We start from the raw sequence: 16,632 nt of genomic DNA on the forward strand, positions 1-16,632 counted from the left end.
TTCGTTACTAAAGGTAAAGATATTTAATTTTACTTTTAGTTATTGCACGCATAGCATAATTTTTGATACCATTATTTGTAGTTTGCAAACGACAGCACGATGATATTTATATTTGTGATAAGCTTTCTGGGTCTCAATTCATTTCTTTTTTAAAAGGAACGAATAATTTTCACCTGATATATTCCGTATATTTTTTATATAAAAGACAATAACTGTTTTTTATTTGCCGATTTTATCTATAGTATTATTTCTCTTTCAATGACTTAAGGCATATAAGTTTGCTGTAATGTCAAAATACTAGACAGTTCTGGTATAAGTACAAGGATATCGATTGAAAAAGAACTACAATGTTCTAGTATGTAGCGAGTTAGCTAGGTGAGCTTGAGTAGCGAAAGGAACTGAGTTTGTGTCGGGGGTTGGCAAGCGATATACTCTTACTTTGAGAATAATAGAACGAAGTCTAAGGACAAAAGAAATGGCTTATTTCAATACCTATGCAGTTTAATATCTCATTTAAGCTTGAATAGTAAAATAAGTAGTTGTTTCCTTGTTAAAAAGAAGAAGAAAAAAACTTAAAGCGAACATCGTTTTAAAATAAAACATTATCTCCTCCTTTTTTTTAAAATTCTAGTAAAATTATTTTAAATCCTTTGAAATATTCCGAATTTTATTTTAATAAGTATATCAAATGCCAATTCCATTTCAGCTGTTAAGTATCTTCGAAGTAATTATTCGAAAGACAATTCTGAAAATTATAAAGAAGCGAAATTTAAGAGCTTTTAAAAAGAACTTAAAAGCTTTTAAAAAGAGCTTAAAAGCTTTTTAAAAGAGCTTTTACTATCCATGAACCATGACCACATACACTTTCCTCATAAAATCCGTTATGATGTTTTACAAACTATCAACAGCAAACATTTTTTCGCTCGTTAAATTTTTTGTTATGAAAACAAGGTCGAGGAAAAGTGTTGTCAGCCGGATTGAGATATCTATTGTTTTTCTCACTGATAAATATATTTTATTGTGTCGAATTTTCTTAAATTATTTTTTCTAGAAAACGATAAACTGAGTAATTTTTTTTCCTGTGTAAATATATAATTTTCAATATTTAATTTGAAATGAGATTTCATTTTTGAAAAGCGTTCATACGAAAATATATCCCATTTTTTAATTATTTTTACTAATACATAATTAAAAATCGCATCTCAAAAAACATATCTAAGCTAAATCACATCTCAAAATACATCAAAATTATTTTTCATTCTTAAAACATAGCTACATATACTGTTAATATAATTTTTTGAAAGCTCATGGAGTATACGTTACCAAGAAAATGTTAATTGGCATCAATTGGAATAATACACGAACTCTAAAATTGCGATTTTAACATTTTGCCAGTAATGTTTTATGCAATGCAATGCAGCAAAAAAAGTGGAAAACGGTGATACCCATTTCTTGAAAAAATATATCATTTTTATTTATTGTTTCTTTTTTATAGTTTCAGTTTCAAACTTGAAATGGAAAATGGGAAAGGAACAGACTCCCATTCTGAAACTCTTAAAAAGGTAAATCTTTTTTATCACTTAAACCTACAATTACAGTATCAATGTTCACAAAATGCCATGATAAGGAATACTGTCTTCTAGAACAAGAAATGATGAATTTTATTTAGTAGAAATTGGCAAAAAAAAAATTTATTATCAAATTTGCCTTCTGCTTAAATAAAATTTCATTTTGTTGTTTTACAAATTCTGTCACTTTTATCACGGCATTTACTGCCTTCATCGAATCTAAATTAAATTCCAATTATTTTTGTCTTGCGTTATCTTTTTATTCGCATTAAAATATCAAGAAAAATATTATAAAGCTTCATTGCTTAAAATTTAAAAAAATAAGATTAAAATTACGATTTTTAATTTCCTTTCAAATTTATTTTAAGGAAAAAGAACTCGGGGGGGGGGGCTATTTTCCACTGTATACCAGAAATGCAAAATTATGTAATAAGACTCACATTCCAAACTTTATTTGCATAAAAATAAGAAGAGAAAGACTAAAAATCATTGTTAAAGTGGAGGTTTTAAGCAAATCGTGGTTATTAAGAAGGGGGTATTAGGGATAAAAATGGGGGCTAAAGGCAGTAGGCAGGAAGAAAATTTATAAGGGGTATGGGAATACTCCCTTAAGGGTTATTCCAAAGTTAAATTGAGAAAATTTTGAAAGGGAGAGTGAAAAATCAAAAACTATAAAAAATATAATTTAAAGGAAGTTTTAAGAAAATTTATAATTATTCGAGGGGGGAGGAGAGAAATCCCCTTAGGGGTTGGCAATATGTTTTTTTCATACATCGCCAAAGAGAGAATTTTCACAAAATTTCAAACTTCTATTGATTATTATCCACAACTTTTCCCGTTGAAGTGGTTAGAGGGTCATTATTTCAGTACAATAGTCACTTTGACCGACATACTAATTCTTTGACTTTATTACCTTACGGGCAAAATATGGGAAAGTAATTTGATGTAAATTTCCTCTAGTTTTCAAATATGTCTGCATAATTTTTAAATCTCAATTTAAAAAAGGTTATATGCCAACGACAGATTTTAAATTTTTTTTTCCTGAAAGAAAGGAATGTAGGGAAATATTTTGATGAAAATTTTCTCTAGTTTTCAAGTATGTCAACATAATTTTTCAATTTAATTTTAACAAAAGGTATGAGCGAAAAATAGAAATTTTAAATTTTTTTTCCCAGGAAAAAACTTAGATCTCAAAATATGGATTCATGTTCAACACCCCAAAAAAATATAAGTATACAAAAAAAAAAAAATACTCCTCCCAATTATCCAGATAAGGCTAATTTTTGAGCTCCATTGTTTGGACTAAAAGGCAATTGAAAACGCATTCACTAATAAAAGACTGCATTGTTTGGAAAATATTTTTTTAAAAAAATATGACATTTTTTCAACGTTTTCTCGTTAATAATCTTAAATTCGGTTTCATGTCCGAGATTTTAGTTCTCTGTCCTGGACCTGAATCTAGCCTAGATTCATTAAATTCACTTTTGGTGTATGTATGTTACAGTGAATGACCAAAATCAAGAGAATGTCGACTTTCACACCGGTGAATGCCAACAATCATATAGTCGCTTTGGTGAATGCCCAAAATATGTGTTATATCCGATGTGATATTAATTTATTCGTTGTTATTATTATATTTATTCGATATTTAAATATATTCTGAGGATAGATTAGGAGAAACATCAGTGTTCGAAGTACCGGTTAAATGTATACCGGGCAGTGGCACTGAATCTTAAAAAAACATTGATGTTTTTCATACCGGGCAGTTGCACTTAACTAGACCTAGTATATATTTCGAACATTTACCAAAACAACTATGCGATTGTCTACATTCACCGGTGGAAGTCAACAACCACCCATTTCTGTCACTCTCAGTAACACATACATAAGCTGAAAATTAATAACAAATTTTAAAATTAAACTAAAAAGCTATAACTTTTACATAATTTTTTAAATTAATTAATTTTATATAATTTTTTAAATTAAACTAAAAAGAACTGATAGAAACGTTGAAATGGTTATCAGGGAAACATATTTGTTTATAAAGGAATTCAGTTATTTATTTTTGATTGGAAAACTATTTGATTTCGATTGAATGAAAAATGCAATATTATTAGGTACATGACCTTTCATAATTTATTCAATACATGCTAATTAAAAACTTCGTACTTTTTAAAAACAATTTGCTTTTTTTTCATAAGCATTACTTTAAATAATTTCGAAAAAGAAATCGAAATATTAAATAAGTAATGGATCTCAATATAATTACAATCATAATTGCAGGCATACATACAAACAGAATTACAATATAATTACAGGCATCAAAAATGACCTAACTTTTGTTCCACGGAAGACCTTTCACTTGGAACGCTAAGAACCATTTGGGGCATGCTGATCTGAAATATGGAACGAAATAAGCGTCGGGAACAGAATGGTACTTATTGAATTTAAGCTAAAATTTAATTTTTCTTTCCAAATCGGAACGACCTACCAGATTAACCATTATTGATTTTAAAATTCTTAATATCAGTTCTTTAGCAATTTTTTTCCCTCTACATTTTTCTAAAGTTTTTCTCACTTCTTAGGGTGAATATTGCAGACTAGGCATGACCAAAATCATTATAATTTTTTGTTTGATATCACTGAATAACTCATTTACTTTTATTGTATTGTTGCAGTTTAAGCGAAATGTTAAAGATATATTGACACCTATTGATACTGATCCATATTTGTTGAAATGGTTAAAGGGTAAGTAAAATTCTTCTGAGTAAAAAGAAGAAAAAAGAATTAATAAATAAATAACGAAAAGTTAAAATATTACAAAAACAAAATTTAAAAAAGTATATCATTTTTTTTATTGGTATAAGGTTCCTATTTTTAAACTTAGTTCAAGTAGCTACAAAGTACTGGCGGGTAACGGTCTGTTATTGGCCGAGTGCCAAAATTTGCGGTAAAGAAAAGAAACAAATGTTTTCCTGGACTAACATGTGCCGCATTAACGAAGTTACCCTTATCCTTTGGAATCTTAGAATCTCTATGCATTCTCTCTTTCTGCTTCTAAAATTAATCATAACTATTCAATGTATTAGTTCGTCTCCCAATGAGATTAACCGGATTCGAATCCCAGCCATGACAGGCCGAAACTAATTCCGCATCCGACTCGCATCGACGCTGACGTGAAATATCCTCAGCGGTAGACGGATCATGAGTTAGACTTTCCCTGTCATCAAGCTAACTCTGGGAGGTTTCCGTGGTATTCCTCTCCATGTAACGCAAACGCGGGTTAGTTTCTTCAAAATGTCCTTCACGAAGGCAAATTTCTCCCAATACCTGATCTAGGACTTCCCCTGCCTTCTGGATTAGGTTCGAAATTACAAGGCTATGGAGTTGAATATTGGTAGCCGTAAACCCTAAATTGGGTCGGCTGTTCAACGACGGTAATAATATTTAATGTATTACATGCAAAATTAATGCTAAATAACCAAATGCATTAGTGGAATGATTAAATTTTAATGACTATATTAACTTGTTCATGCTGTTATTCAACACATAAAAAAAGATTAATTTTTTGATAAAACATTAATTAACTTGCTGAGAGGTTATTTCATGTATGAAGCTGCATTTAACTGAATAGGAAAAGAAGCGCTTCCCCCATACTCGCACGCTCCGGAGAGAATACGAGATGATATACAGAAATACCGGATTGAGATCAAGTCCGTGTGATTTTGAGCCGCTGAAGTCAAAAAGGCTCGTTTCAATCAATAATTAAAATCTTTAATACTAATTGCTCTTTAAAAAATTAAAATTTTTAATCAATACTGAGTTATTGAAATAAAAAAAAATTTAAATTGAAATAAATGACATGCAATACAAAAACTTATAGAAACAAAACAATAATTACGGTTTGTAAAAACAATTACTATTGAAGATTCTTAACTTAGTTAAAAAAAGATAATTACAATTTTCAGAATGTTGAGCTATCACAGTAAAGTTAAATGATCAAAATATTATGAAGTAATAGTACTAATAGTAATATAATAAATGAATAATAGAAACTAATAGTAATAGAAATGAATGACATGCAATAGAAGAACTGTAAGAAACTAAACCTTAATTATGCTTTTAAAAAAATAAAACGATACGACTGACACTCATTTTGCAATGAATAACGATAACAATGAAAAAATTATTAAGTATAACTAAGACATAACATAGAACACTTTGTTGATATGAACTATTCGTTTTTGACCTTTCTATTGGGTCTTAGACTTCAAGAAGAAGACCATGTATACCCACACACTTGACCTGTGACATTAGCACCAGCTGATCACTTATAAGCAAAATGTTGTGTTAAAGTCGATCTAAGTTTCCCCACATAAGTTCGAATGTTAATTAATATAAAGTTAATTCTATACAGTGACGTATCACACATCAAATTCATTGAAATATAATTCTTTCTCTTCTACATCTTTTACTTAACTAAGATTTATTCTTTGCTTGTGTATTTTATGTAACCATGATATATTTTTGTTTTGTGTACCTGGCAACTTCGATGCATTATTAGTTTGCTTATGTTTTACATGGCTTCATGTTTGTCTTTGTGTTAAGTAAGAAATATATAGTGAAAGAATTGAAATCTTTGTGAAAGAATCTTTGTGGAATAATCTTTGTGTAAGAATAGAGAATGTATCATTTAAGAGAATTAATGCTTGACGGGCTCGGCTTACTCGAAATCGAATGGAAAGAACAATTGTTAACGTAAATAAATGCCGCGTTTCAACAACCAATCAGGATTGCGATCCCCACTCTACGTCACTTGCAGGTATCCCATTCTTCCCAACTTATAAGTTCAGTCTGTTTCAACTTTTCGTTGCCCACGAGAGAGAAAAATTTTTATTCAGAAATTTATAAAAAGGATTTCAACTATCTGTTACCAACGCGATAAAGGAACGACGACTTCTTTTGTCAAAAACAAATATATATAATATGGTTTTCTCAAGACTTGTGATAAATGAAGTAATCATAAAATCATTTCAATTTTTAGTGTATATTTCAAAGATTTATGTGCTGAATTGATAATAATTTTGCTTTGTTTTTCTGCATTCTGTTAAATCAGCTTAAAATGTATTTTAATCTTTTTTTCAGCTAAAAATTACGACGTCAAAAAGGCAGAAGCAACTTTTAGAGAGGTAAAGACGAAATTTTTTTTAATGTAATTTTGCTCGATAATAATATAAAAAGTTACAATTTGGAATATTGACACCTATACTTTTAATCCTGTAAACTAGGGAAAAAAACGAAGTATCTTTGGTCAAATCAATACCTAAAATATTTTTTAACAAAAAGCTTTATTATATTACTATAATACCTGAAAACTCCCTTACTCTCCTCTGTATGCATCTCCCCCCCCCCTTTTTTTTTTGTTCAGTGAAATGAGGGTAATTTGAGGGAGAGAATTGAATTTCTCTTAGATACGCTACTAATGCATTGTTTCCGGTGTATTTTTTATGCAGAATTAAGTAAAAATAATACCGAGAAGATCCGAGTAATAGTTAAGAAATTATAATAGTTTTATATTCAAAAAATTACAATTTTGTACCTATTTAACAAGTGAGATATTTTCTGTGTATTTTTCATATCGAATCGAATGAGACTATACACATGTTATTTGAGCGAATTGTTCAAAACTTTAAAGCGTTTTTATTTTAAAAAAATGCTGAGTTTGATATGAATTATGTACACCTTTTACATTACTATCTGCTGGAGGCATCAGAACAAGTGAGGTACGCTTTCCGATGAAATTTGTCATACTAAATTGAATAAAGTAACTTCCGAACTGATAAGATTGAAGGTATAAGGGTTTTTTCATAATAAGTACAATTTAAAGATAGCGCTCTTTACACAGAAAATAATAATACTTAAAATAGTTGCTTTTTTAATTCGTGTGTGGTCTCATTCGATTAAGGAAGTAAAACTATCTAGATAACAATGACTCACTTGTCTGAACAGCAATAAATGCGTAAATAAATGCAAATAAAAATTGTACTTTCTGTACACAAAACCATTACAACTTATTATCTTCAACAACTACAACTATTATTTCTCTTATCGATTCCTGTTTTGTATAATTCAATTCCGTTTTGTATCATTCAATTAAATTGGAAAATATACCGTGCACGCTCAGATTGTCTCTAGATAGCTATCTAAAAATTGTACACAAGCTATATAGCTATCTAAAAATTGTACACAAGCTAGATAGCTATCTAAAAATTGTACACAAGCTAAATAGCTATCTGAAAATTGTGCGCAAGCTAGATAGCTATCTAAAAATTTTATACAAGCTAGATAGCTATCTAAAAAGTGTACGCAAGCTAGATAGCTATCTAAAAATTGTACACAAGCTAGATAGCAATCTAAAAGTTGTACACAAGCTAGATAGCTATCTAAAAATTGTAAAAAAGCTAGATAGCTATCTAAAAATTGTAAAAAATAATACTTTAAACATAATAACGCTAACAGCTTTTGAATTATTCGTTCTATTGACTCGTTTATAGTCTCATTCGATTGAGCGTGAAAAGATACATAGGAAATAATGTCTCACTTGCTTCGATAGTAATATCCGATTCGTAATTAATTCCATGTAGAAATTTGTACTTTTTGTGCCCTTATAAATTATAAACTATTCGTTCGATTGTCTCGGTATTAGTCTCATTCGATTCAGCGTGAAAAAATAATGTTGTTGTTCATTTACGTCACACTAGAGCTGCACAATGGGCTATTGGCGACGGTCTGGGAAACATCCCTGAGGATGATCCGAAGACATGCCATCACAATTTTGATCCTCTGCAGAGGGGATGGCACCCCCGCTTCGGTGAAAAAATAATGTTTTACTTGCCTGTTAAGAGAAATTCAATTCTGCTATTAAATCACTCCTTCCCTCAAAAAAGGAGGGAAGCCTACAGATGAAAATAAGGGAATTTTCGGGTATCATTTATAATAACATAAAAAATAAATTTTGATCGAAAAAAATATTGGTTATTTATAAGTTCGAAATTTAAGTCTGATTTTTCTGAACTATTTCGAATATTTAGGTTTTGCATTTCCAACAACAAATTGTGTTGATTTACTGTGCATAAATTTTAAAATTTGCTAATATTAAAATAATTTCATTCAATATTCGTGCACTTTTCGCAATAACTAAATCTATTTTGACTGGCAACTTCAATTTCTGATTAATTCTTTTGACTTTGCATTCATTTTTAGATGCACGCTTTTCGAGAATTATACTCGCTGGATACCATCTGTGAAACTTACACCAAACCAGATGTAAGTATTCTAAAAAAAACTTGTGGTTTTCTTCCTTGCAGTGATAATTGTGCTTTTTTTTTCCTTCCCTACAAGGGCCCCTGACTGTGCGTCGAAAAGAGTGTTCGATTTGGCGTGAGAATTAAAGAATAGTTTTTGAGAAGATTTTTCCGATGGGAAGACAATGTCCCGGTGACTATCCCTCGTCGAGGCGCTGTCAAAAACGCTCTAGATTAAGCTCCATTTGACCATCCATTTCCTCACCTTATCGTGCTGCGCAGATGAACAGCCTAGCAGAGATGCCAACTGCTCCAGATTCGACAAAATACTTAACGGTAGAGAACAACAAACTAAAATTTACAGATTTTCTGTTAATTTCGAGAACTTTTTAAAGGACTCAACACGACTTAACAGTAAAGAGTGGCGTAGCACTTAAGCCATTGAATGTTTCAGAAGTGAGTAAAAACCCTATGAATGAGATTTACTAAACCAAGAATCATACATTACTACCACTCGAAAATATTAATCCGCTGTCCGGAGAAAGTTGGCATCTGTGCCCTAGGATAGCTAACGAGGGTAGAGGAGGCCCTAGAGGAGACGTCTGCGCTTACACACGCAGAAGAAATTTCATTATTCGCCCTCAATAGTGACAGAGCTTCTAAAACCGCATATTCCAGATTAGCAAGCGGTCACACAAAAAGTCTCTCGTTTTCCGAAGGCAGGAAAATCTTCGAGGGCTGCTCCAAATGTCAAGCTGAGCAGGCTTCTCCCGAGCACATCCTGGACTGTTTGGGACTTTCCAGAGAGGACATACACCGCTTCTGGTCCTCGATTTCCTTAGGGTTGTGGTCTGATGGACTTTGTCTGACTTCGTCAGGTATTGGAGGATAAGCCACAACAACAGACGAAGTTTGATTTATATCTTGTTGGTTTTTGGAGAGCCATCACAGGCGAAGAAGACAATGCAAGGATGGATGATTTCAATGATGAGCTTACTCTAGAAGATCAAGGGTGGTCTGGTTGAGAGATTAGATACTATAAAAGGCGTAGGAGCCGTGGAGGCTCAGGGGATAGAGCACTCGCCTCCCAATGAGGTGAACCGGGTTTGAATCCCAGTGATGTCTGGTATTTTAATTCCGCTCCCGGTTTGCACCAACTACAGTGCTGACGAAAAAATATCCTCAGTGGTAGACGGATCATGAATTAGGGTCACATTGCAGTCAGACTAGCCGTAGAAGGTTTCCGTGGTTTTCATCGCTATGTAACGAAAATGCGGGTTATTTTCATCATATAGTCCTCCATGAAGGAAACATTTTCCCAATACTTGATGCAGGAGTTTCCTTGTCTTCTGGATAGGGCTCAAAATTACAGGGCTACGCAGTTGAACATTGGTAGTTGCAAACTCAAAATTGGGTCTGCTGTTCAATTACGGTTATAAAATAAAATAAAATTAAATTAAAGCTAAAAAGATTCAAAATGAAGAGCTCATTGAAATATTCTCTTAAAACAATATAAGAAATAATGGGCCTAATAATTTTTAAAAAAAATTGAGACAGACCAGCTCAAGATCCGGTGCACAAAACAAGTGGTGTGAGAGCACCAAAAGTCACTGAGATGTTACAAGTGCTTGCTGCAGCTTCGGACATAGAGTTAAACCAGAAATAATGTTATCTCTGCCTTAACTGTGGAAAACCAGAGCACCACAGAAAAAATTGTAAGCATCGAAAATGTTGTTCGAATTGCAAGCGATCAAACATAAATTTTCTTCGAAAACCACGAAACACCACGTTCTATGGGAATCCTGAAGAAAAAATTAGAATTTATGATTAACATTTTTATCTTTTTAAGGAGCTTTAGCAACCTATTTCAGAAGTACCTGCCCCCCCCCCTCCGAAATTGGATCGCAGCCCATAGGAGGGGAACTCCTCGCTTTAATGATCTTCGCCGATTTAGATTGTTTTATCTTTCCTTTATTGTTCTTTTTATTATGTCTTTTTCGTTTATTGCGTTGAATTTATAATTGTGATGTCTTCATGTGATATTTATATTTCAGTCTCAAATAATGACAACAAAATTTGTTTCTAGATAGCGGAGAAATACGAGTATACTGCTTTTTTAGGTTACGCAAAAGACGGTTCGCTTATCCGGTACAACCCGCTTGGTAAAGGAGATCATTACGGTAAGAAATGCTTTCACACTAAACCATGTTCTCCACATATAAGAAAATATTATCACAAAAGTTTTTTAACTATTAAGTAATATCAGCCTTCAATTGCGCTAGTAATCCTTCACCATCGCTCAAGCAGTCTCAGTGCATTAAAAAATCGCCAATGCTGTTTTGTTTGGGTGTTACATTACATTTTGTTTTGCTGCGTTAAGACATAGAAACTTCAAATGACTAAGAAAAATTTACAGGAATTACGATGGAATAAAAAAATTTAATGTTCGATAATTTGTTCGAAAATTATTAACTGTTAAACTTGTTGGAAAAAACACAATACGGGCCTCTGTAAAAGCCGCAAGAATGGGAAAATTAAAATTTGGGATAATGAAAAAATCACATTTGTTTATGAATTTAACACAGAGTTTGTCCGAAAGTTATTGCAATTTCAAGAGCTATTTTTGCATTTTTTTTTTGTTTGTTCTATATTACATTTCATTTTGCTGCTCGAAATATAGAAACTTAGGAACTTGAAACTGTTAAGGTGTTTAAGTGAAGAAATTACAGATGCAGAAAAATGTACAAGGAGTTCGACGGAATAATAAAAAAATATGATTCGATTGTTAATTCGAGAATTATTCACTGCACTGTTTAACTTGTAGTAAAAAAGAAAAAAAACCTGTTGCTCGATCTACTGTTCATTGAAAGGCAACTAAAGAGTTGAAATTTGATGTGGAAATGGATTATTATAATTTTATCGAGAAATTTTTTTTTCTTCGAAACTCCCATTTGTTTAATTTCAATATTTTGCATGATTTTTTACGGCCTTTTTGCTTTAAATATTGAGTATTTATCCATTGTTGTAAAAACTTAATTTTTCCCTCTCGAGATCTTTATTTTTTAAGCTCACGCTCAATCAAAAGTAGCAAAAGAGAGAGAGAGATAGAGATTACATGTTGACAGATATAAATCTTTACATTCATAGTGAAATTTTTGAATTGTTATAAGTCTCTTCAACGATTAAAATTACTTCGCGCTTATTTCTTCATATTGAATTTCACTATCTATGTTCTTTAGGATACTCTTTTTTTAAAATACAGATTATTGTTTTTAAAATCTAGGTAATCGTCCAATTCGTTACGATTCAAAAATGATTATTGCATTAAGTTAAAATAATTATATATTTTGGAACCAAAATGTTTTGTGCTTTTGTGGAAACTATTAACCTTTAAGAAGAAATAAACAATGAGGAATGAATAACGGGGTTGGCGAACGAAGCCTCCAAGTCAAATAAATAAATAATAACAGACTCGAATCTATAAAATAACAGTTATAGAAAATATCTTCCACCTCTATGCTATTTTAACGTCTCATAAAATGTTTATAATTCTAGGTTTTATTGCTTCTATGTCAGCTTATCAACTTGGTTACTACGGTTGTCATATCATGGAAGAAGATCTCAAAAGACAACGGATGCGGGCGAAAATGGTGAACTATTATCATTTATTAATATTAATAGGAAACTTACTTAAATAGTTTTAGAGATGTCATTTGCATTGTCTAACCTTGCTAAAGTGCTCAGCAGGGTATTTTTTATTTTACAATAACTATCCCATTTGGAAAAAAAATCCGTTTTTTTAAATTTAATTTTGTAATTTATTATTTTTTTTAAAAATCCTAGACGAATAAACATGAATCAGTGTTAATCTGTAACCAATCATTCAACTAATAGACTGCGAATGACAAACAAGTATGTTTTAATATTCCCTTTATTTGTTTCAAAAAAATGAGTGTAGCTAAAAAAGGTATTATAATATTTAAGTAGAAAAAAATCTCGTTTTCACTCTTGGTCAATGTTAAAAGCGTGTTTCTCCACGAATAGCCTTGTTGCATATACATATTTTTGACGTTCTAAGTTTCTTAGGACAGTAAGTTCTACGTTTGTTCGCCTCACTTTTAATTTTATCTTCTGTGTGCTTTTCAATATTCTAAATACATTCAACGCTTATTTTGGTACTAAAAATTTTACTATTGGGCAATAATTACAGCGAATCTCGAAAAGTAAGAAGTGTATAGTCGTGCTTATTGCTACTGTAAGTGAGGTAGTAAGAGCGCAACGCAACGGGAACAACTCGAATTCGCAAAACCGCAGGGATCGGTACTCTATAGGCGAATCTTCAATTATTTAGGGCTAAGAAAATGAATCCGTTTCAAAGCTAAGTTAGAATCAAATTTTGTGCCCTCTCAGATCTGATATATTTTTTTCTTTTTATTTTTTTTTCTTTGTCTGACTCTGAAAAATCGATGAACTGGAATACCGATTATAGATATCTCAAAGGTAAAATAAAAAATTACTAAGGGGAAATTAATCACACGCAAAAGAATTTGATTTTACAATTTCAAACTTGATTTTCACGTAAACTTAAATTTATCAATTTCCATCCTTATTTGTTGAAAAAGTAATAAACAAAAAAATAACATATTTGTGAAGTTTTTTTAAAAATATTAACCTTTGGTTACGGTGCTCAGTCTGCTGATGCCCGCCAATCTGGTCCACCTGTTACACCAACCGTAAGCAAAAGGTTAAAGAAGTTTATGAGTACGAAATATATAAAGCGTTTTCCAGTTTATGAAGAAAAAAAATCCATTTTTAATTTGCAAATTTTGTATGTATTGTGATGTTTTGAGCAGCTCATACCATTTTCGTATTTATATTTATCCATTTGTCTAATGAAAATACAGTCTCAGATAATAAAAAATTCGAAGGCAACTCAATTCGGAAAAAAAATAATAACTGTCGGTAACAATAACTTTCCTTTTTAAAACAATGTCATTGAATTGAGCGAAAGTACAGTAACTGCAGAAAGAGAGCAACATTTATCTTAACATTATTTTTTTCCAAACCATAATTTTAATTCTTGAACAATTGATCAGACCATGTCTGCTCGTTTTGGGACACCATCAGGGGATCTGAGGTATAGAAGTTCCCAGTGAACGAGGGTTCCTGGTTCAACATTTATGAAAATTATGTGGCCGGAAACCATGTCTTGCTCTATTTTAGGAGACAGTAGTTACGCTGAAGCTACATTTTTAAACATTATATATATATACTAGCTGACCCGGCAAACGTTGCTTTGCCACATGAATTATTTCTAGAGTATGAATATACATCTTATTTATAGTAAGTGTGTGCGTATGTGGTATATGAGTGGAAGAGGCATGGAGCGCTGTGAACGGTGTCAAAATGTGAAAATAACAGCACACCAAATAATAGTTTTTTTTAATTTATTGTAACTTTTATTTATAAATTATATATACAACGAATTCTGAAAGTATTAGTCAACAATATTAATCTCTTAGTGCAATGGAGTGTACAATATTTTTTGTCTTTCCATCTTAAGCTAACACAAATAAATTGGATGGTTTGCCCACTCGACAGCATGCCACGTATGAATGCTTAGATTTGGGAACACCGTGTGAAAAACATGGTGTGCTCAAATCTAAGACAAAAACAGACATTGCTTGGCCTTGTCATTGCAAATGCCAATCGAATGGAAGTGTTTGTCTGAAATCACCTGAAAGGAGTAACAGAGTGCCGCCAAATAATTTGTCATTGTTTTTTATATCTTTCAATGTTCTGCTCAACGCTTAAAGCGAATGTTTGTGTGCCATAGTACATTCATCCCAGGTGATAATTTTACAGTATTTCAACACTGTGGCCATAGACGATTGCTTTTTTTTATGTCGCACACTGCATCTGGGTTGTTTTGAATATTTAGTGGCAGCTTAAATACTGAATGAGCTGTTCTGCCTCCATCCAATAAAGTTGCCGCAATGCCAGATGATGCGACGGCCAACGTGAGGCCATTATTTGATCGCATTTCAGCGAGAATTAACAAAATAATAAATGTTTTGCCAGTTCCACCTAATGCATCCAAAAAAAATCCACCTTGTTCAGCCAAAACTGCGAGCATAATGCGGTCATAAATGTTCCTTTGTTCCTCATTCATTAGTGGAGCATTGCGAGTAACAATCGCTGCCATTTCTATCGTATTGTATTGAAGTTCACGATTCATGTCAGTGGTTAATAAATCAGATGCACTTCGATTTGGCGTAGGCATACCGAAATGACTGAGTTGCAAGTTCGCAATAATAATGCAAAGATCCTCAATAGCAATCAGTGCTTCATTGCACATAGCATCGCTGAATGCTATCGTTAGATCGTTGCAACGTGTGCGATGTTGATACCGTATGTCATCAGTCATCGAATCTTTGTGATTATCCCATAACGTTCCTATACGTGCCGGGATACATGTAGTTAATACTATAGCAAATAGTAGACGAATTTGCTTTGCAGTACAGTTCAGTGCTGCTTTAGCAAGCATACATTTCCACGGGTTGTCGTCTTCCATCAAGCCGAGTGCAAAGCATGCATTTTTATACTTTGGATGCTGATGTCCATCGACTTTACGTATATCTTGAAATGACAATGAGCCGGTGACATAAGCCAACAACAGTCGAAAATAAAAGCACTCAGTCTGCCTTGGATTGACTGTAAATACTCTCCCCTACGGTGTTTGATTTGAATAAACCGGGACATGCATCAATCGGTGTGCCATGCTTGCAGGGTGTCCATTTTTTTGTTTGAGCCCATGTGAAATAGTGTGGTATTTCTGAGTAGAGTAATGTCCGTGCAAAGGCACCAAAAGCACCCGCACGATTACACAATTCAAAAAAATTCGGTTAGTGTAGTTTTTGGTGGATTTATAGCTCGGTCAATCGCGGTCTCGTTCGTGAAATATACGCTCTGACCGTTTTCAAGATGGACGGCTAAATGACTAACGGTTGGATCATGAATTGGGAATCCAAAGTTACGCCAAACAGCTTCATTGGAGCTGATGTACCGGCCAATTTGGTACAGCGTTATTTCGTCGTTGTTATTCACTGGAAGAGCAGTATTTTCGACTCGAAATACTGCCATATCACTGCCTTCATTCACATACTTGCAAATATGTTTGATGCTCTTCTTTTAAGGGTGAGCATAAGTATTAAAGTTTAATATGACTTGTTGCAACGTGCGTGAATATTACTTTTTGATTTATCATGTCTCTATGTCTCTTTTGGATCCGAATACGATTAAATAAAGATATATTTAAAATATACGTTAAATCTGTCCAAAAAATGAAAAAAAAATTAGTTATAAACCTATTCTCATACCTACTGAATATACGTATAAAATTTCGCCAAAATCGGTCGAGCCGTTTAGGAGGAGTTTAACCACTAAAACTGTGACAAGAGATTTTTATATATATAGACTAGCTGACCCGGCAAACGTTGTTTTGCCATATGATTTATTTCTAGAGTATGAAAATATATCTTATTTATTGTAAGTGTGTGCGTATGTGGTATGTGAGTGGCAGTGGCATGGAGCGCTGTGAACGATGACGGAAGGTGAAAATAACAACACACCAAATAATAATTTTTTAAATTTATTGTAACTTTTTTTTATAAATTATATATACAACTAATTCTGAAAATATTAGTAAACAATATTAATCTCTTAGTGCAATGGAGTGTACAATATTTTTTGTCATTCCG

The 16,632-nt window shown here is 32.3% G+C and overlaps 1 protein-coding gene across 2 annotated transcripts in view; it reads left to right on the plus strand.

Moving 5' to 3' along the window:
- Positions 1-16,632, plus strand: part of LOC107438326 (SEC14-like protein 2) — a 58,014-nt gene that overhangs the window by 26,335 nt on the left and 15,047 nt on the right. The window contains exons 2-7 of one of the 2 annotated variants that reach the window (XM_021147890.4): positions 1,496-1,562; positions 4,247-4,316; positions 6,714-6,757; positions 8,832-8,894; positions 10,959-11,052; positions 12,428-12,522. In XM_021147890.4, coding sequence (XP_021003549.2) covers positions 1,515-1,562; positions 4,247-4,316; positions 6,714-6,757; positions 8,832-8,894; positions 10,959-11,052; positions 12,428-12,522 — 414 coding nt within the window. In that variant the 5' untranslated portion in view covers positions 1,496-1,514. The remainder of the gene's footprint in view (positions 1-1,495; positions 1,563-4,246; positions 4,317-6,713; positions 6,758-8,831; positions 8,895-10,958; positions 11,053-12,427; positions 12,523-16,632) is intronic. The other variant, XM_087159900.1, reaches the window with a different exon arrangement.

Source organism: Parasteatoda tepidariorum, chromosome 3, assembly GCF_982258835.1.
Source record: "Parasteatoda tepidariorum strain Cologne lab strain chromosome 3, Ptep-v5.0, whole genome shotgun sequence".
Taxonomy (NCBI): Eukaryota; Metazoa; Arthropoda; class Arachnida; order Araneae; family Theridiidae; genus Parasteatoda; species Parasteatoda tepidariorum.